We start from the raw sequence: 22,825 nt of genomic DNA, 5'->3' as shown, positions 1-22,825 counted from the left end.
ATCCTAGTGCCACCTGTTTCATTGACCTTGACCAGCTGGCTGCTATGTAGTGCAGCCCAGTCTGATAGTAGTTACGTGTTTTACAGTTAAGAAACAGCAAGTAATGTTGCATTATGAGACAATCACTTAAAAGCATATATGCCTTTAATGTGAGGTTCTAGGACAGATACATTACTTCACAGCATAGAGGTAGAATAAAAGTAAGATCAGCCACTGATATTCTCTCTCCTGCTCGTTATTACCATAACTGATGGCATCCATCCAAAAAAAGTCTATAAAACCCTGATGCAGACTGTGTTGCTGATACTGTTGCAGTCTGTAGTGCCTTCAGAGAGCTACAAACTTTAGAGAGATGGTCTTACTTGACACACCAGCTGGCAAGGCAGGCTTCTGTCAAAAAGTGTACCTGCAGCTGCCTGTAGAGGTACTTTAAAAAAAGAAGAAAATTCCAAACAATCCCCCCAGAAACAAATAAAACCAAAACCAAATAAAACCAAACAAAAATCCCCACCCAAACCTAACCAACCACCTATAACAAAACAAAACAAACAAACAAACAAAAAAACCCACAGAAAAGCCCCCAACACACCCCAAACAAACAAACAAAATCCAACCAAAAAAACAGAAAAGAATAAAAAAACCCAAAACCAAAAGAAACCATTAGTGCATGAACAACAGGGAGTTCAACCTTAATACTAGAAAACAGTTGAAAGCTGCAACAAATTGAAGTCCAGGGTTTGGTTTTTTTTGCACTATTTGCTATTTAATGATTTTAACTTTAATTTTGTTTCCTCAGTACTGTATGGGAAAACAAGGATAACAGTGTTTTCTGTTTTTATAAATAGGTAGTACTTTTATGGGAAACATTAAAGTTCTATGAATTTAATAAAAAGTGCAAAATTTCATAGGACACTGTAAAAGAAAAAAATATGGCTTAAGGAAAAGGATGAAAAGAGTATGGAATATGTCCATCATGTATGAGGCAGAAGTCCTGTGGAAAACAATATATATATTCTTGTAATGAAACCGACTATCCTAATCATATGCATAAAAGAACTACATTAAAATTGAGTACACAACCCTATTTTTTATTACTGAACTGAATTCTTGACTTTGCAACTTCAGTGGCCTTGTTAAATATGATGTTGGTTTCTTTAGATGAACTGAGAATATAGTTGGGTCTGCTCTATTCTTTTTTTTTCCAACTTGATAACTGCAGCTGTGTCTCTGCCTCAAACTATGGCTCATGTCCTGTAGTCTTATCAGAATCCCTAAGAATGAAATTGTCTTCCTTCATATCTAGAAACTAAACATCTAGGTTATGTTATATTGCCAGCTTTTACCCCTCTGGCTTTTGAAGATTTTATGAGCTGAGGTTTGGTGGTGTTTGTCTATTCCTTTTATTCCTTTGGTGGTATTGAGTGTGTTATTATTTTATTATTGGGAGTATTGGGGTTTTTTTCTTCTTTTCCCTTTTTCTCTCTTTTTTTCTTTTTTTTTTTTTAACTAGGGCACAGAAAGAGACTAAGAATTTGGCACACTATGGATTACTGTACAGTACATGCGGGGTGTGATCTTGCAGCATAAATTGGCTGCCCTGAGGGTATTTATTTGTTAGTACACAGTAGCTTACAAAGTCTCTCCTTCAGACTGCAGGATATGAATATCCTCTGCATACATATAGAAGTCACTATTATTTCTAGATTAGTTCTGGTTAGAAATATGCTACACTGTCTAAATAACAGAAAACAAGACAGTAATGTTTCAGGAACTGTTCACTCGTTTGCTTTACAAAGAAAAGATAGCTGGTTTTTTAACAGCTATCAGAGAGCAGGGAGGTCACGTCTTTGCTCCCTTCTCAGTAACTGATAGTCTTTGCTTACTCAGGAAAGTAAAGAAAGTTCTTCTTCAAAGAAGAACTTCTCCAAAGAAAATGAACCCCTGTCAGTTCACTCTAGTTAGTGTTCAGTCTCCTCAAAATTAACCTCCCCACATCTGGGGAAAAAATAAAATCCTGTGATAATCTGTGCTAGCCTGGGAAAAGCCTTTTAAGCCCTCTGTTTGAAATAACCATTGTGAATCATTTGCCAGATATGCCTTATTCCAAAGGATTACACCTTTTTTCTATTTGGTAGATGTAAAAGTTTGCACAGGAGCAGGCCATTCCTGTGGATTTGTGAAGCTTTGAGCTTACACAAGGTTTTGTGCACCACGTTTCCTCACAAAACTCCATATATGCTATTAGACCCAAGTCAGAGGTCACAGATGCACTGTGTAGTTAATTTATGTATGCAAAATTCGATTGGCTGGGATTGTAGAGGCCTCTGGTCAGTCTTACACTTAGGGCTTCCAGCTTTCTAAATCCTGGCAAAAGCTGTTGAAAAATGTTCTAAAAATAAATCTAAAAAATTCTAGGTAACATTTCCAAGGATTGTCATCTATCCGTGCATATGGATAGAAATCTTGAGCTGAAAGTACAAATGGCTTCATTCTGAATTCAGAGTAGTCCTCCTTTGCTCAGATGTACACATAGACACTTGTCCAGCCCAGTTTGCAGAAGATACTTCTAAGTATCTAATAATGCAAGACGCAATTTGTTGATTATTTCAAACACCGAATGAAGACTATCTTTTTTCTAGGCTGAAATCTTGTACCCTTTTATGTTTCTCTGTACTTTCATATATAGTTCCCTTGAAATAATTGGATTTCTGATAAAATGTGGCCTGAATAGGAGTTATATAATGTGGTGCCAATGTAGAGCTGTGCCGTGTGACATACATAAATGGTTAAGACATATTTTAGTTATATTAAGTATTCATGTTTGTACATCAGATGTCTATTTTAATATAAACAGGTTCAGAGGAGAAAACAACAGTATGGAACAGTATTTATAGACCATACACAAACAGAAGGAAAGAGAAGACCTGTTAAAAAAAAAAATCAAAGAAAGAAAAGTGCTGTACATACAGATCCCCAATCAGCGTGAATGGCATTTACAAAGGATTCATTTGAATGGATTAAGTGGCTTTTCACAGCTGCCTGGTGAGTTTTACAGGTCACTAAATTTTTTAACTAGTCACTGAGATATATTCTTAGCTATCAATTTAACAGTAGCAAGAAATAACCAGTTAAATAGTTTGTAGCCTGTCATAAATTTGATAAACCTATATGATAATTTATTGTATTTGCTTATGATTGTTGGTCTGTAAGTTTACACAGTTTAAATTTCAAGTATTACACTATTTAATTAGGAACAAAGAGGAACTAAGATTGAGTCTGTTTTAAGAGGAAAGATATTCCTATGTTCTAATGCTGAATGTATTTGGAGAAGAAAAATAATGACCAACTCAAACCTGAATGCCTGTCCCACAATAATTTTGAGGAAGAGGGACAATTATTAAAAGGCATGAGGAAAACTTTCAGAGACTGTGATGGAAATGACTGGTAGCAGCTGTGGCAGGAGCTCTTTGTAGAGGAAAATGATCCTTAGGTATAGATTACGGTCACTGCTGCCCAGAATTTTGAGTGTGGTGTGTGGGATCTTCTCGATAATGTCGTCCAGGAAATACCAATTATTTTCCTTCTTCAAGCACTGGGGTCTTGAGGAATGTGCAATTATGCTTTTCTAGCTGGGAACCTGGCCCAGAAAATTTACTTTGTTGAACCTGACACCCTCACTGCTCGGCAGTCTTCTATTGTGCTAATATGCCTGAGCTCTCTCCAGTATCTTTTTCATGTTCATTTGGTTTGTGCAAAGCCAGGCTGCTTGTTAGTCAGGTGTTCCCTGAAGTAGCAGCCTTCAATCCCAGCCCTCTCTCCAAGGTTGCTGGTTTTGTTTTCTTCTGCATTGTTTGTTAATGTCTTACCTCTGAGAGTATTGTGTTGGTTTGAATATTTAGGCAATGTCTATATAGCTTCAGGAGGCAGGGGTTTTGAAGTGACAGAGAACAACCTGGCAAACTTATGCCTGCCGTATGTGACTGGAAAAAAGGGAGATTGTGGTGCTGCGCATCAAGAACAGCATCATCAAATTTCCATTTCAGTTGTGCAAGGGCTTCATGAGAACTTTGCATTTTCTTAAATGAAAAATAACTCACACCTGGCCAACGTTGACATGAGAAAATATATTTACAGAGACTGCCTGAAAAAATGGCCTTAAATAGGTAACAATAAAAGAACAAACCTATGCTATTTCCTGCTACCTGATTTAAGTGTTCCTGTGAAGTTAAATCCTCTCTACACAAACTTGTTTGATGATTAAAGGCTGAATCACTGGGATGCACAAGATTCCCCCACCATTTAGTATTGTAACTGATCATCTGGCAATCTTCCATTGTTTAATCAGTCTTTTGTTTCTCATTTAGCGAGAGACAGTATGAGCTTCTGTCGTCAGTTCTGCAATTATTTTGATAAATATTTTGTTTCTGTAAAATTTGTGTATTCGAAAAAAGTAGCTGACAACATAGGTTTAAGAGGTGTATAGAATAAATGTACATAAATTGATAAGTTAAATTTGTCAGTATTGAATTTATATGTAGGTTATATATATATATATAGGTTATATAATTTGCAGTTTGTATCTATGAACAATTAATAATCAGGGAGAGTAATCGTGGGTTTGCTGGCACAGTTCTCCATGCTCCAAAGACTTGACCATGTGAATAACAAATCAAAACCAGAGGTTGATCTCAATAGGACTTTGGAAAAGTTACTAAATGCTTCAGTATTTGCAGGGTTGGAGTAATTTTGATACAGGCTTCACTATAGCTTGGGGAATAACACACAGTAGTCTATACGTTATTGCCGTATATAATATATCGTTTCATATAATGAGTGACACCTTAGTTCTCATTAATAATAATGTTTGTATGAATATTAATTAATAATAATGCTTATTTCCTGTATTGCTGCAGAGACCTGGGGCTACCTTTTTGTTTTAACTTAGCTTATTTATTTTTATTTTTGCATGTAGAAATAATAAAAGACATGATTTCAACTTTATAACCCATCACTTGCAAAGGTTGGCATGGAGCTTGGCTTCCCCAGCAGCTGCTCTGGAATCATGGGACTATTTTGAGTACTGCTTTTCTCTCTGCCTTTTCTCACTCTATCTCTGAGAAAAAAAAAACAGCACCAGCTAATTCATTTTGGGGCAGATGCAGGTCATCTCTGTCATTGCTCAATCTTCGCCCCATGGTGTCCATGGAGAAATTTTTCTGTAATGGTTCCTCTAGCCATTCTTAATTGTGGGATTAGAAGTAGGTTATCAGGGGGGAGTTACAAGAGCTTTTACATAGTCTTATTCATGCCTACCTGTTTGTATTTAGTCTTTGTTCACAAATACAAAAAGACAAATACATAGCATGTTCTGACCGTTCCCTCATGGTGCATACCCCTTATAAATATATTCTTTTAACTATATAATCCCAACCCCAAATAGGACTTAATTATGTGTACACAGTTCTCACTTTTTAGAGGCAACATTCTTGTGAACGTTGGAGGTTGCAAAATTAGTTTTAATTTAGCTTATTCCTTCTTTTAAATCAGGTGGCTGCTAGTTGTTTTTTCAGTACAAGAGATTGATGGGGTAAGTGACATTCATATTTACTTTAAACAGGTGATCAATAGGATCATATGGTTCAGATAAGTAGTACTATATACATCAAGATGATGTATAGTTCTGTGGCAAAACTGTGACATTTCTTTCAGTGTTTCTGCAGTTCTAACTTTCTGTTTCACTTGCTAAGCTTAACTATTTTATAATTTTCTCCTTTGGTTCTTCCAGATTCTAACTTTAGCATCTTTAAATACTTTGGAAAGCTGCACTTAAAAAACCCCTCTCTTGTACACTGAATCTGTCTCCTTTCTCACAAAGTTCCCTTCAGTGGCTCTGCATTATAGCATATATCAAACTCTAGCTTTCAAGCCCTTTTCTGTACATTAGCCTCGATCTTAAACTGGCTTCCTGATGTAAATTCCCATCTCTCTAAAGCCAAAACTTCAGATAATATAGCCTCAATATCTACTTTATTTTTCTCTCTGTACTGTTCTCCATACTAACCTTATATTTGCACTACCCTCAGTGGAACTTCTTTCAAGTCCATCCTCTTAGTTTCTTTCAAGTATTTAAAAGCTATTTTTATCATTTCCCCCCAAAGTAATTCCTTTTTAGTTAACTGTTGAAAATGTAATGAATGTGTTCAATTAGAACAAAGGGTAACAGCTTACATGTTATTATAAACTTGCATTCCACTGACATTCCAGTGGAGGCAAGTTTTCAATAACTACGTGAGAGACTAGCGTGGAGTAGATAAGTAATTTCATCAGAAATCCAGTCTGTGAGAAAGACTATCACACCCTCTGGTTCAGAGCTTTGGGAATACCAGGTATTCTTAAAATATTATAGATAGAAAGAACAAACAGAATTTTTGCTCCTTATCTTATATTTGTCAGTGTTTTCTCCTTGAAAAACTGAAGCATTAACCTATAGTGTTCCGCTGGCTATTAAAACCAGTAACAAAACAATGTTGACCTTGATAAAAATTTGATCCACCCTGAGCAAATAATTTCAGGTTGTCACTGTTGACCTGTTTACCTAAATTATTCTTAAATCTTTTAAGTCATCCTTTTTTGAAATTACTTTAATAGTTTAGAAAATTTTGCTGAAAATAATGTCACCTTGTGGACATTCCAACCGTCCACTCACCATGAATTTATAAATGCATATGGTGCATTTATATGTTTATTACTACACTTGTTTATATGGTATATGTTTAATACTACACTTTGGGAAATAGAAAATAATAATAAAATCATATTCACTTACCACACAATAAAACTAATTAATTCACATCTTGGTGTGGTTTTGTGTCTCCTTGAATATGCTTTTTTCCCCCTATAGCAATTTGATGAAACAAAGTAGTTGTTTCTTTGCTATTCAGAGGACAAGGACAGAAAGTTTTAAAATAAGAAATAAGTAAGTTAGTGGTAGGCAATGCATAATTACAGCATGCACATGCTTCTCTTTTCATTTAATAGACAAGAATTAGATACAGGGCTTTATTGCTAAGTGGGCTTGTGGCTCTTCAACCTGTTTTGCCTTTTATCATCTAATTGTTGCTAAACAGTCTCCTACCCTAATGTGGTGTGTTACATGTTTCATGTTATTACAAATTAAATTCTGATTCTGTTAAAATTTTTTCCAGATGTAGCCTGTTTCTTTAGCTGTCTTTAGATGTAATATTTGCATTACTTAACATAACTTGCAGGTAATATGTTTCACTTTGTACAGCAACAGTAGTAAGCTTTTGCTTATGGCCTCTACTTTGCCAGCATGTTTCTGCTGATGAGAGATCCAAGAAGTTTGGGATTTTACTACATTTTAAATGTAGTATTGATGTGTGTATTTTATGAAGCAAACATTGGAAAAGGTTCAGATGTGTCAAGCTGAAGATCCACACAATACTCTGATGTTTGCTGCTATGCAAAGTTTCTTTATCAGAAGGAAGTCGCCCTGTGGGTATGCAAGGGTAGCCAAGTATTTTGGCTTCAAAATCACCTAATTGAATATTATGACCAGTTGACAATATTTGATGAAGTGATTGTTGTCTGTTGCTTATTGGTAAATCCATACACTTTTAATTTTTAGGGAGGATATGCATATATTGACCCATGTGGAGGACAGGATTGTTCAGTTTGTCGGTGCTTTCCAGAAAAAGGATCAAGAGTAAGTGATGTTTAGAACTAATGCTAATTACTGTTGTAAATACTTTGTACATTGCTGCTCTTTAAAATCAATATGGTTGACACAAATCAATAAATTAATATTCAGGCATAAATAAGTCTTAATATAGCAAACTATTATAATTCTCTTACTGGTATGATGTACTGCTATAGTAAAAAGAAGTTAAGATGGTAAACAAGTTTGTAAATGAGGTTTGTAATAATCATGTTGCTTTTCTTGTGTTAGGTGTCCTTTGAGATCAATCTAGTACTTAGACAAAGGTTATTCTTAATATATTTTAAGTTTAGAAATCTATGCTCATCTACTAAGAGGTTGGCTAAAAGAGAATGTCTATGCCATTTACTAGTGTTATGACAACTAAGGTGTTTCATATTCTGGAAAAGCTTGCAGACCTTTTATTTTACTAGCTTAATACACTAAGTATAAAAAAAAAATCTGTATTGTCTTTGCCTTTTAAAGAATCATAAAATATTGAGTGAAGCCAAGGCATTTTCATATTATGCACTAAAATTAGTAACTCTGTATGTTGCTATTTGTTAAATGAAATTATGGTCCAGTGCTAACTATTTTATCCTGGCTGTTGTTTCTCAAAATGCATATATATATATATATAATCATAGAATCATAGAATCATATATATAGTGGTAGCAAACAATTTAACTATTATCTGAGTAGATACATGCCCTGAACACCTGAAAAACTGTAGGTTAGTGTTGGAATTTGTTTTCTTTCAAAGTACTACTGTTAAAGTTTAGGGTTAGAAATCTTGACCATGGTGGATAAAGTTTTGGAAGAGCTGAATGCCCCATTTGTTTGTGTACAACCTGAGTCACCACAAAAGCAATACACACCTTTTCTTTCCTGTGCTTCTGCAGTTGGCTGCATGCTTTGCTGTGTCATGATCACTGCCCTGGTGTCCTCAGATCCTATCCTAATCCTCTGGGATTATGGGTATATTAAAGACCCCCATTGCTGTAGGATTTTCATAATAGGGGCCTAGGATGTGTCTATCTCTGTAACACTGTGTTAACAAAAGGGCATCCCAGGAAAAGTATTTTGACTAGCAGCACTGCAGTGTCTCGCAGCAGTACTGAACAGACTGTTTTGGATACAAAAACCTGATCTAAAATGCCATTTAAAAACAACTGACATTGAAACTAGAGGAAATTTCCCAGATTCTGGTTCTCTCTCAGTAGCTTGGAAATTTTGAATTACATGCCCCTGATCAGTCAATAATAAATACTCACTGCTCTTTCCTAAGGTGTCCTCCTCACCACAGGTAAACTGAACTATGATGTTTGCATTTGCAGATAGTTTTCTAAATTCCAAGGATATGGACCTAAGTAAGTGCCAAATAGAAGTGTAATAAATATTTCAAAATAAATTCAATGTCATTAAGAAAATGTAAGTCTGAGAATTTCTTGAAATAGCTCTGAAATAAGTATGCACACTGATGGATAAAGTCTCTCCAACCTAATATGAATTTATGTTTCATGCAATCATTTCTGTTAAACAGTATGCAAGAAATAGAGGTACTTATCAGACCCTACATGAAATATGGCTTACCTAAACACCACTTTAGATTGTTGCAAATATTTTCTATACTAATATATGGTGATGAATTAGTTCTATAGGATCCCTTTATCTTTTTTTCTGTTGTTCTGCAACCCTGTTGATTTCTAAACTTTGCTGTGTTCTGCCTTTACACTCTGACACAGTGACTTTTCTTTCCTTGTTTTTGTGGAGACTACCCATTACAAAATAAAAGATTTGTTTATCTTATTGTTAGCTTCCTAGAATGCAAACCAGCTGCTTTATCGCCTTTGCTGTCTGAATCCTGCTCTTGGGCTGGTTCCTCAGAGTTTTGCATCTTCCTCAATTCTGTCTTTGAAGTGCAAGAAATAAATTATCATTGAAAGCCTCTGGCATTGTACAGTATGCAGGCCTAAAATTTCAGAAGTGTACAGTTTATGAAATAATCCTTCTTTGTAAAGAAGTTGTGATAAGACCAATGTTATATGTTTGGTTGCAGAGCACTGTAATTTTTCCCTTTTCACTATTTAGAACAACTCTGTCAAAATTAAGGATGAGCTGCTCCCCTCAGCAAACATTTGCTGAAAGCACAAAACATTCTAGAAACTTTATGTACTTGCTGGCAAAAGGTGATGGAACATTAATCACACCCAGACAGGCTGGAAGGCCAACGTTATAGCAGCCCTGAAGGTTAACAAGTCTTTATTCAGCTCTGTTAAGCCAACTGCAGTACCAGGGGCTTTTGCAGAGGCTGAATGAGAAATGCAGTGTCTGAGTGAGCTACATCAGAATCTGAATTAAGTTGTTTTGATATACATAGACTAGTCCACCTTAATTTTTTTGTTTGTTTATCTTTTAATCTTTTATACCACAGAGAATTAGATGTAAGGTATTCCCTTCATGATCTTCCACTGAACATAGCCGTCTAAAACTTACAGGGGAACAAGGGCAAATTGTCTCATTATTGTACTTCTGAGGTATTATCTGTGTTAGAAATATGCAAGGTCAGACCTATTATGAATTGATTAAACATGTTCTTCAGACTCTTTCAAGAACTGAAACTAAATCCTTCATTAGACTAGCTGGAACATGACCATTCGCCTGTTAGCCAAATACTTCCGAAAAGAGTTCCAGTTTCAATGGAAAGTTTCTGTTAACTTTTGTCTTCCCTAAAAAGTGCACTGAGGGAAAAGCTATTTAGCAAAGTACATTATTTGTAATACACCTGTTGGAATGCATAGGAAGTACATTATTTGTAATACACCTGTTGGAATGCATAGGAATTACAATCCATAGGAAAGATGATTGTTGTCTCATGATGTAGACCTTGTGCTACACAGATGTCATAGGTCCAACTTAAAAGTAATAGCTTAACATTTGAATAAAAACCTGAGCAGTTTGTTTCACATATTGCTAATTTTCACTTCCCTGTATCCTTCTCCACACACTAATGAAAAGGAGATTTTTAGGGAAGTCAGAATAAAACAGCAGTTGTACAGTATCAAAGTTAAGGTGTGACCATCTGATAAGGGTTTCACTTTGTCAGCAGACTGGGAGGAAAATATTGTTGCCAGTTTCATTTGAGAGGTTTTTATGTACGTATAAAACACTATGACAGGTATTTGATGAGATTGCCATTTTACAGATTTTAGAATGTTACCTTCCTTTTTAGACTTTCAGTGGAAGCACTGCCCACTGGAAATTTAGCTAGTAAAGTGAACAAACAGGTTATTTCTGTCTGGAGAAGGGTTATAGTCAATCCATAACAAATATTTCTACTAAAATTAAGGTAGAACAAAAGTCTTAGAACCAACATAAATCAGCTTTGTTTATTTGTAATTACCAGTGACGAATTATGTTCACATTTTGTAAAATTAAAAACATTGTAAGCTGCATATGACGTAAGTGTAGCCCTTAGCATCTCTCCGCTAAAACAGTAAAAACCTAGGCTAATAAGAGAATAGACACCTAAAATTAAACTCTTATTTAGGTTTATGAGTCAAGTAGAATGACTGTCAGGAGTGTAGTATACTCTGAAGTTTTCATAGGAAAGACAGACCTCAAATCTTTCCTACGGTCTTTGGCATAATGACTTTTCTATTTTTTATATTTTTTTTAATGCAGTTTAAGCATGACTAGTTAAAGCTGTGGTTACCAGGACAGTGTACAATATCTGTGCAACTGACTGTGAGTGCACAGTAATTCAGACTTTGCCTTCCAGTTGCGCTTTTGAAAATCTGTTAAATGCACACACAGAAAGCCTTCTTCATTGTAAGTGGACGAGATAATTGAGGTTGTAGCTAGAGGAAATATGACCATGGGAGTATGAAAAGGAAACTGCTGTGGCCATACTTGAATGTATTGAAATTGGGCAGGTTGGAAGAAAAGTAGAAGCAAATACCTGAACTTTTATTTAAGATTTTTATAAACCCAGTATAGAAGCTTGCTATATTGGGTCTTAGAAGAGCTTGTGTACATGTCATTTTTTATTTCTCTCAAGCTTAGATAACTGTGCTATAAACAGATTTGCACTACTGTTCATTAGCAAGAAATCATCCACTGTCTGAAAAACAGTCTAGTCACTATTGCTAGCAGTATATCCCATTCGGGTATCATTACAGTTGTCCACATCACAATGGAAGTTCAGCTTCCATTTAATTGGGATTACAGCCCTGTTAGAATTAGGTTTACATTATGCTGTTTGTCTTTTGATCTATGTCACAGCTCAAAAAGACTCTTTCTTCCATAGGACATGCAAGACTTCCATGGACTCTTTCTTACATAGGACATATCAAAATGTGTTAAATCTCTGCATGTAGTGTGTGATACTGTACATATTCATTCAAGAAAAATTGAACAGATAATGAGGGGAGAAAGTTATCAGTGAAAGTTTATATGCCAATAAGTATTCTACATACTTTTTAGTGCCAGTCTGGACCAATTGATAATTTCTTCTGCCTTCTCTTTCACAGTCAAGATGTACAGTTTTCCAGTAGGCGGTAGCAGTCAATGTTTTTAATTAGAGGCAAAGAGCAACTTCATAATTTTAGACTTTTTTCATCTCTTCCTCTTAGGTCTCCCATAAAGTCCATGATTGTAATTTTCTCCTGATACGTCCAACAGACAGTGAAAACTTTCCTCCGCTTTCTCTACTTGGGAAGTAATTTCCTTGGTAACTCCTGTAGTGTTGTGTCAGAGACCTCACAAAATGCTGGCTGCTCTAACAGCATTTAGATAGTTTAAAAAATGTTAGCACTGATGGATTGTAAACCTGTCCTGTGCCGACCCCAGAGTCTGCTCCCATTCAGTTCCTTTGGCTTTGTTTATAGAGTTAAGTAGATTTAAAAAGCAAGCATCTATTCATGACCCAACCTGATCTAGCTTCTATGAGATCATGTGAAATGCCTGGAGGCTAGTGAATAATAAATATAAGTCAGCAAGACCGTTCTTTTGCAGATGAAGTGAATGGCCTATTTTCATACTAGTGTAGAGAGAACCTAGCAAGCAGAAATCTAAGAGGAAGGTCTCCCATTTTCTGGCATATGAGGTATAAGGAGTAAGAACTCACAAGAGATGCTAAGTCGGTTGTCACAGGTAAGTTAGAAAATCAGCTGATATATACTTCAGGGCAGTGGGGTAAGAACAGTGAAATTTAACAGTATAGTAGATATACCATCTGGCATCACATCTCTCTAGTAGATCCTGTGGGTTAACTGAGTGATTTACAGCACAGAGTAAATATATTTAATATTCGCTAGCTGAGAAACTGTGCAAATTCTCTCTGTTTTGGGGAGTAAGAGGCATTTATTAAATCACACTTTTCTGAATGTCAGTATGCAATGGCAGTCTGTCATGCACATGGAATATCCAGCACTTGTATTTGAATTTTCAAGCTGCACACTCAGGAAGCGAATATGTAAAATCCCTCTAATGATCTCAAATGCATATGCTTAGTTGACTCACTATAGGAGGTGTAAACACACTAGCATCTGAGGAAAGCCAGATCTCTCCCACTATTTCACAGTATCACAGTATGCTAGAGATTGGAAGGGACCTCAAAAGATCATCTAGTCCAATCCCCCTGCCAGAGCAGGAACACCTAGATAATGTTACACAGGAATGTGTCCAGGCGGGTTTTGAATGTCTCCAGGGAAGGAGACTCCACAACCTCCCTGGGCAGCCTGTTCCAGTGTTCCGTCACCCTCACTGAGAAGAAGTTTCTTCTCAAGTTTTAAGTGGAACCTCTTGTGTTCCAGTTTGTACCCATTACCCCTTGTCCTGTCATTGTTTGCCACTGAGTAGAGCCTGGTTCCATCCTCGTGACACTCCCCCTTTATATATTTATAAACACTAATAAGGTCACCCCTCAGTCTCCTCTTCTCTAAACTATAGAGACCCAGCTCCCTCAGTCTTTCCTCATAAGGGAGATGCTCCACTCCCTTAATCATCTTCGTTGCCCTGCGCTGGACTCTCTCCAGCAGCTCCCTGTCCTTCTTGAACTGAGGGGCCCAGAACTGGACACAATATTCCAGATGGGGTCTCACCAGGGCAGAGTAGAGGGGAAGGAGGACCTCTCTCGACCTCCTAACCACCCCCCTTCTAATACACCCCAGGATGCCATTGGCCTTCTTCGCCACAAGGGCACAGTGTCAGCTCATGGTCATCCTGTCATCCACTAGGACCCCCAGGTCCCTCTCCCCTACACTGCTCTCTAACAGGTTGTTCCCCAACCTATACTGGAACCTGGGGTTGTTCCTGCCCAGATGCAGGACTCTACACTTTCCCTTGTTATATTTCATCAAGTTATTCCCTGCCCAATTCTCCAGCCTGTCCAGGTCTCGCTGGATGGCAGCACAGCCTTCTGGCGTGTCAGCCACTCCTCCCAGCTTAGTGCCATCAGCAAACTTGCTGATAGTACACTCAATTCCCTCATCTAAATCGTTGATGAATATATTAAATAATACTGGTCCCAGTACTGACCCTTGAGGCACTCCACTAGTTACAGGCCTCCAACTAGACTCCGCCCCATAGACTACAACTCTCTGGCTTCTCTCCTTCAGCCAGCTCACAGTCCACCTCACTACCTGATCATCCAGACCACTCTTCCTCAATTTAGCTGTGAGGATGCTGTGGGAGCATCATACCTGTTGATAATTTTTTGATAATTTTGATAATTTTTCCCAGTACATTAGCTATGATACAATTTTGAAATAGAAGATTCCTGAAACCAGTTATACATTGCATTTCACTCACATTCGCTGAGAACCATAATAAAACAGACCTAGAGAAATTAGACCCCATATCTATATCTGAAGCAGACCACAAGTTCTTATAGCTGATCAGAACAGTAAGCAGTTCTGTGGCCCCAAGAGTTAGGATTTGAACTTGTAGGGAATGAAGCCTGCTTACCAGAATGTGGAGTAGGAACAGGATCACTCCAATGTCCTCACTGAAAGGTCTTTCTGAAGCTGTTCTTCACGTACAATGTCCAACTACAGCATCTGTAAATTAGTATTTTTCATATTAGACATATTTCTAAATTTTTCTAAAGTTTTGATCTTGTTAAATTATCCCTCCTTTTGTTGTTGAGCATCTTTGTTTCTGTAATACTTTTGGTACCCTGTCCCACTATACTAAAACAGTGTTTTTCTTAGTTGCTTCAGATTGGCAAGCTTTTGCACATCAGGCAAAACAAAACTACAAAATCATTCTTTTTTTTGTAGATTTAAATCAACCAAATGTTACCACACAGTGACTTGTTTCAATAAAAATTTATTTTATTTGCTAATCTGATGTTTAATATTTGTGGTCTAAAATGGTCTATTTGCAACTCTGTTTTCAGCCATTAACGGTGTTTCTTACAGTGTCAGTGCCAAATTAGCTGTTGTTCTGTGTTTGTTTAACACAATAGTGACACCCACTGGCTTATCGAATACTTTTTCTTTTCATGATTTCACAGAGTTAAAACAAAAGTACACTGTAGAAAATGTTTTCAGCACTTCACTGTGAATACATCTGCATCATCAGGTACTATGTTCCTGATGGATCATTGAATAGGATAAAAGAACACAGAATTTCCCAGTAGTTTGCAGCATAATACAGATGCCAAGAAGAGTCAAGCACTGAGAGTTACTATTACATTTAATCAGCTCAAAATCTGATTATAAAAAGGAAGTTATCCAATAATGAAAAGTCATTATATTATCTACTGTTTCTGAACAAACTGAAAATAAAGTACATGCCATATACTAGTCTGGCCCTCACTCAATGTTTAACCCACTACCATAGAAAAATTTGTTCCATTAAGGACAAGAAGTGGATTTAATACCAAGTTGTGTGCTTTTTCAGATTTATCTCATGTTGATAAAGTTAATACTGATAAGGTTTATTTTGGAGCCTTGACTTACAGTGAAAATGGTTTTGGTCCCAGTCCCACACAGTTACAGTGGAGGAGTGGAACTTCCCAGAATGGACACTCCTACAAGCCCTGGAAGCTGTGGCTTTGCTGTATAATAGACCTGCTCTTCCAAAAGGGGAGAGGACATGGGTGGAGCTTAGAGTTGCAGCAGATGCTCCCACCTCACTAAGCAAATTACTAAAGAAAACATCTGTCTGCAAATGCCTTTGTGTGCCCTCCTCTCTTGCCCTCAGACTGCTCTACTTTCCTCCCTATCGCTGCCCTGCTCCTGCTAAAATGGGAAAGACTGGTTACAAGCCGGAGCCTAGTACAGAATGACAAAGGGTGTTACATTACTTGCCTACAATCTGATTATGTGGAGTTGCTGGGCATTTTCAGTTTTGTTCATGTGAACAGAAGGTAAGTACATTTCACATATCACTTGTAAATCCACATAGCCTGTAACATAGGGTGCTGTCCTAACTGAAGGCTGGTAACTGGACTTCTTTCAACTTTATCAATAACAAAAACCAAGAATTTACTTTAGTATAATTAACTTTTTTTCCACCCCCCCCAGTTAAGAGCCCTTTAAAATATTATTCTCTCAGACAGTGCTCAGGGCACTCAAGAAATCAGGTGCTCTTCAGTGTCTTAGAACAATCAAAAAAAAGTAATTCCAAATTACCTTGGCCATTGCCTTTTCCAAAGAGTATTAAATACTTTGCTGCACAATCTTAAAGTATTTGCAGTCTTAGTCTTAGGAAGCATACTTAATTAAAAAAAATATAGTCTTGTTTTGTCAAAAGTCAGTTTCTTACTGCAGGTCAAGCCCAGGATGTGCTAAAATAACAGACCATAATCTTGGCATGGGTAGTTCCTGACCTAGACAATTAACAAGGCATTGAAATCCTAAAGGAATTTATTGGCATCAGATGGCAGAGCAGGCATAATATTCTGTTCATTTTAACTGAGTTAATTTGTCATTTCCACATGAGCATGACTACCTTCATCCTCTTTATTTGTACAGCTGTCCTGAGACTGTAATGCTGTCGTAGACACATTGGATGGGCACAAATAATAGATGTGATAATAGATGTTATGACATGGTATCAGTTTGGTCTTAACAAAGCTCCCAGTCATTATCAGTCTTTGAGCTGAAAGAGAGAGAGACAATCCACCAGCTTCATATGGCATGCTAAAGTTGTACCAGCTGTCAAACCTATTGTGAATTCTGGATTCAGTGACTCTGTTTTATGACTTCACTACCTCCTACTGAAGACATAAACTGTGGAGTCAATTAAATTCACAGGGTCAACTAACAAAGCCATTTTATCAGTCTAACGGACTATATGTCCTGGAAGTGTTTACTGGTTAATTATGACAGATAATTACCATAGAATTCATACAGTGTCTCAGCTTTTTTTGATTACTATCAAAATCATGTTCCTCCAACTGTCCAATGGATATAACATGAAAATTTTTTCTTTCAACTCTTGAATGCAGAGCATATACACTGTGATTTAAAGATATCAAAGTTGCTGCAGAAACTTGTTGTCAACAAGACACACTTAAGACAAAGGCATTAGAGCATTAATAAGAGACATCTTCCAGAAGTTTTTTCCTGCTGCTGAATGTTACATTTTGCATGATAACCACTAGTTCAGTGTACTAAAAAAGGTACTGCTTCCAGTAGAGTGAATGGCCCAAACTGTTGTATTTTGCAGTGCTATTAGTCTCATTCATTTCACTTTTCTTATACTCAACATTATGCTTTAATTAAAAAAATGGTTGTCCAGACATCTTTTTTATCAAGTATTTAAAGGGTGTAATAGCTGCTTTAAGAGTACTTCAATGAATAAATTCAGGTTTACAACAGAGGATGTGCAAGGCACTGCCAATAGACAGGCTGCAATTGTTCATGCAAGCAAATACTGAAACACCCAGAATCCTGATTCATTGTTAGCAAGCATGCAGAATTAGCAGATTTCAATAGTAATACCCCTTAATTTGCATAATATTTTACACTGCTGAAATTATGGTATTAAGAAAATGGTAACTTGCTGAAGGCAGCAGGCTGATTCTGCTCTGGAATTTTTGCGAGTGACTTCACTGGAAGCAGGATTAAGGTTTAAGTGAGAGGAGACAGTAAAGAAAAATGGAACATGAGTTGTACGAGGATACTTTTTCAGGGACTCCTTATTTGTAAGTGTAGGATTTCTTTTCCTGGCCTCTGGACTAAATTCCTGTTCATAGCTTCAGAGCCAGTGGTGATCCAGTCCTGCTTCCAGTACAGCATAAGCCTATAGTATGTTTCTGTTCCAAGCATGTAGCCAGTTACCTTCTTATTACTCTGCTTCTTTGCTGATTTTCCTGAATGATGCATACCATACATTTCTTCATGTCCAGCTGTAAAATCATACTGATTATATTGGCATAGTTGAAAAGACAAATAGAAAATAAATAAAAAGGAAAAGAGATTTAGGTCCCTGCTTATAGTTCAAAAGGTAAGTCTTTATTTAGATTCAGTCTGTTGGGAGTGTTTACACTGAGAAGCAAGCAGTTAAATTATGTTGAAGCAACAGAACTGAATTCCTGAAGCTAACATATCTGCTTACAATCACCTTTGGTGTCTGTCATAACTGTTTTCCTTCAATCCATTCATAGAAACAAACGCTATGGTCTCATTTCTATGAATGGTGGTTGTACTGAAGTATCTTTTACTGCCCTCAAGTGGTCTTAGAGCCATGTGCGTTTCTCGGGACTGCATGGGGCTCCATCTCGCTCTCTTTCTTAATACCATAGTATAATTGATTGATGAATTCTGAAAAGAAAGCAAAACACTCTAGAGCTGGTAAATAAAAGAAGCTGTAGCTAAACAGAGATAATGACACACAAAAGATGAGTAAGAGAAATAAAGACTTGTAAATACATAGATTTTTGTAGGGTGAAAATGCAGACAGCTTACATGTGAAGTCTGTTTAGAAAACTTGTTTTATTCAGCACTTTGAATTTATGATTTAGTAACTGTTTACCAGCACAGAACAAAAGCTGCAACAAATTCAAAACAACTCCAAAGCAATGCTATAGTCTGAAAAATCTTGGAAGAGTGCACAGAAATCCATGGAGATGGTCAATAGGGTACTGTAGGTACAGTTACACAATTTAGAATTATTTATAGATAAATTACATTCTGCATCCTCTCAAATAATTCTGACTATTAGAATTAATACTTTCTGTAAATATGTTGATTAATAGCTATTATTTTTTTTTGTGCAGGAAATTTCACAACTTCTAAGTAAGGCATTCAGATCTGAGAGCAATGATGGAAGATAAGTAAGCTAAAACCCCAAGATAATTAGCATATAGTATGACTTAAGAGGGAACTCTCTCAATTTGTTCTAATTTTGTACAAACTCCCTTTGTCTAAAATGAGCCATCACTTCTCTGGTGGCAAATATAGGATGTTCAGTGGAATCTTATGCTTGCAGAAGGGATACTTACGTTGATAGAGTCAGGAAGACTTGCAGTTTAACCCAGGCATCTCAGATAGGTGGTGCTGGAGACCTGCTGAAGATGAAATTATCACCTGGAGGAAGTTGTTAAGTTTGAAGGTGGTGTTCCTAGAGCGTCTAATGAAGGGAACAGATCTGCAGACTATACAACCAAGCTGTTTTGAATCATGTACATTATAAGCCTTGTTTTATCCATACAGTCATCCCCGAAATGCTGCCTGCTGCAATGTTTACAGCAGTAGTCATTCACTTTTGACTCTTTTCAGGGTCAACCTGGTGAGCTGGGAGCTCAAGGTCCAATTGGGTCCTTGGGATCTACAGGACCAGCTGGTCTGCCAGGGGAAAAAGGACAGAGAGGTGAGACTGGGCAACCTGGGCCATCTGGAGAAAGAGGTGATAAGGTAGGAAACACCATAGACAGCTCTTTTAGGTGTATACAGTATGTAATGTTAAATATTGGCAAGTGAAATAGAACCTGAATGATCAAAAAGCATTTACCAAACCATACTCTTGCTCAACAAAACTCTCACGGAAATTAATTTACAAAATTAAATTAATTAAAAAAACTTGAAAAATTGTTTCTGAGGATTTTTGCCATTGATTGCAGTTAGAATTGTTAGAAGACAAAAATAAAATGAAACAGACACAGTCTCTTTATTGTTATATGTCATGTCATCCTCCTTAACATCCAAGAGGGCTGTGGGAGGAATGTGGAGCTGGAGGGAGAAGTATGATGCTTTTAAATGTGCTGTACACTAAACAGAATTTTATTACCACTTAGGGAGTATAAACTGCAGTTCAGGTCCATATCTTTCATAGCTGTACAGTCCCTGTCCTTGGCTCTTGGTACTTTGTATTATTTTTAATGGTTTAATTTCACTAATCTCAGTGGATGACTGAAATCACTAGTGAGTGTATCTAGCACACCTGAAATCTGAGTACTGTAAATTGTGCTCTGATATTATCAAAGCAGGAATAGGGTTTTGAAATTACATAAAGAATTACTTTATAAGTTAAAGACTACTTCCGCTTCTCTGTCATTTTATAATCTTTGGAGAATGAATGAGTACGAGATCAACATTTCTCCTGCACGGTACCATCTGTTACATGGGTAGCTATTGCCACTAGTCTCCTATATGCCCATAAAACTTTTTTCAGATATTTGTTACTGACAATTACCACTTTGGATTCATATTTCAAACCAGACTGTTTCTTGGGTTTTGCTATCTAGTATCACATATTCTCATTTTTCATTCTTTTTAAAAGTTAATGACTTCAGCACCTTTGTTTTTTCATGTCATCTGTTTTTAGGGCCCAACTGGAGTCCCAGGATTTCCTGGTTTAGATGGCATTCCTGTACGTATTGAATGAATATTGTTTTATAAAAATTAGAATTTTTATAAGGTCATAGCAAGCCCTCTAACAAAATAATACACTCAAAATGTTTGGCTTTATACCTATCAATATAGTGTCACCTACAGAATTACATGTTTAACAAAAATGTAAAATAGCCAGGTTAATTCCAACTGGCTACTACTGATAACAAACTCCACAAAATAGCAATGAGGTAAGTACATAATACTCATGCAGGAACAGGGCAGTGCAGATAGAGACTAGCCCAAGTGTGTGCAGCGTGGGGCAGTGCTAGGATTAAAAACAATTTTCCCAGGCTTTATAGCAGGCTATAGTCTGCTTACTGCATTCTTAATATCTCTGAAAGTATCTCAAATGATGTACTGTTTTCTGTTCAAACATTCTGATTTTTGCTTGTAGTCTTTCTGCAGTGAAAAAAAAAAGCAAAAACTGGGTCTAGTATTTTTTCCTGAATAGGCACTGAGGAAGGAAAGTGGGTCCTAAACATATCTTTATAAACATGTGATTATATATGTTTCTGAATGTCTTCTTCAGTGAGGAAATGGGTATAGTAAAAGAAAAATAATATCTCTTAGCTACAGTATTTTTGAAAATACTGTTTATTAGAACTGAATTCCTAAGCTATCATTAGTTTCATGTGGATCACTGTTAAAATGTTGAATTTTCAAAGTGAAAAAACAGAACCAAAAACTGAGTGGGTGTCTCAGCAGCTGCTTGTCAGCTGTCCACACTTGGCAATGGGTCTGCCGCCAGAATGTCTGTAAAATGGTCACAAGCCAAAATTTAGCACAAAAAAGGAGCACTCCCAAGAAATGTATATTCTTTTTATGAAAAGTGTTAATTAAAAAACAGTATCCACAAATTGGGATGAAGGACCTTAAAGGCAGAAAGAAGGTAAAACTGACAAAAACATTTCAGGCAACTAGCCAGAATACTTTCTTACTATTTTTCAGACATCTCCCCAGAAAAACAACCAAACAACCAAAATCAAACAAAAAAAAAAAAAACCCAGAACAAAACCAACCAAACAAAAAGAACCCTATTTGGGGTTAAAATTACTATTTATTCCTTACAGAAATGTTTAATTCTGTGAAAAATATTTTACCTCCAATGGAAAGATCCTTCCATGGGAAATCTCAGTGTTTCTACTGCCTAGTGTCTGATTTGCACTAGAACCAACCCCTACCTAGACAATGGTTAATTCTTGCTAGATTAGAAAATCACTTCCTTAATTCTTGAATGTATAGTCATAATCTCTGCAATTACTGTGTGCTTGAGTCAAGCTGTGTCCTGTTTTACCTTGTTTTATCCTGTCAACTAAAAAATATGAGCTGTTTAAAATGACTTTTTGTATGTCTTCAGCTTCTCTTTGCAACCACAAGAAGGATTTTAGTTAGAGCTAGTGTCTGCTTTCTCTGAGAAGATAGCACATTACTTTTTGACTCGAGAGCTCTGTCTGGCCCTCTTAACCACTGCTGTCCCTGTTATATTTGCTATGCATCAAATAAAAATATATATCATATCATTTGTTATACAGGAAAAAAAATATTTCTATTGATCACAATAGAAAGCATTTCTAATCCAAAGAGTATAAAGCTGGGATCACTGTGACATGTTCTCTGTTTCAGATCTAAAATATTTGTTTCTGAACTGTTCTGTTAATTTAAAAGAAATTCCCTATGTATCACAGTGTATCTCTAAAAAATATTAAACTATCTTTCAGGGATTACCAGGAAGTGGAGGACCCAGGGGCAAGCCTGGTTTAGATGGCTGCAATGGCTCAAGAGGAGATCCAGGATTTCCAGGCGAAAATGGTTATATTGGACCACATGGTCCTTATGTAAGTGAAGGGCATTCCTTCTGTCTTTGAATACTGAACATGTACATTTCATCTCCAAACTAATAGTTCTTAAAATGAAAGGAGTTTAAGACTATGGCACTAGCTTTACACTGCACAATGAATTTCCAAGCATTTTTACTAAGGTTAACGAGAGTGTGCCATAGCAGATTAAGATTGAATGTGAAATAAGTTCCTATATCCTTGAAGTATATATGTCTACTTTGACAGTTAAATTCTGCTTTGTTTCCCCAGTACGTAGTCACACCAAATCTAATACCATTTCATGGATGTACAACTGAGGAGTAGCTTGAAATCATTACATCATTTATCAATACTTGAAATTTCTTAAAAGCCTTAACTGTAGGGACATACCTGAGATGAATTAGCAATGAGTGAAAGCTTCAAAAAACTGTAACACTCTAAGA

General features: G+C 36.6%; 1 protein-coding gene and 1 long non-coding RNA gene across 3 annotated transcripts in view; one reads left to right on the top strand and one right to left on the bottom strand.

Moving 5' to 3' along the window:
- Positions 1 to 2,850: 2,850 nt before the first annotated feature.
- Positions 2,851 to 22,825, top strand: part of COL4A4 (collagen type IV alpha 4 chain) — a 68,116-nt gene continuing 48,141 nt past the window's right edge. For both annotated transcript variants that reach the window (XM_062638911.1, XM_062638910.1), the window contains exons 1-6: positions 2,851 to 3,042; positions 5,548 to 5,587; positions 7,649 to 7,726; positions 19,453 to 19,587; positions 20,498 to 20,542; positions 22,284 to 22,400. In XM_062638911.1, coding sequence (XP_062494895.1) covers positions 2,987 to 3,042; positions 5,548 to 5,587; positions 7,649 to 7,726; positions 19,453 to 19,587; positions 20,498 to 20,542; positions 22,284 to 22,400 — 471 coding nt within the window. In that variant the 5' untranslated portion in view covers positions 2,851 to 2,986. The remainder of the gene's footprint in view (positions 3,043 to 5,547; positions 5,588 to 7,648; positions 7,727 to 19,452; positions 19,588 to 20,497; positions 20,543 to 22,283; positions 22,401 to 22,825) is intronic.
- On the bottom strand, positions 11,360 to 19,519 carry LOC134174200 (uncharacterized). Its single transcript, XR_009968550.1, has 5 exons — positions 19,437 to 19,519; positions 19,176 to 19,241; positions 16,679 to 16,828; positions 14,687 to 14,778; positions 11,360 to 12,497 (listed from the first exon to the last, which is right to left on the bottom strand). It is a non-coding gene; the product is annotated as an uncharacterized LOC134174200 (long non-coding RNA).

Source organism: Pezoporus occidentalis, unplaced genomic scaffold (genome assembly GCF_034315485.1).
Source record: "Pezoporus occidentalis ecotype Australia unplaced genomic scaffold, CSIRO_AGI_Poc_V1 ctg59, whole genome shotgun sequence".
NCBI lineage: Eukaryota > Metazoa > Chordata > Aves > Psittaciformes > Psittacidae > Pezoporus > Pezoporus occidentalis.
The sequence above is the reverse complement of the archived record's forward strand: the minus strand, read 5'-3'. Positions and strand labels throughout refer to the sequence as shown.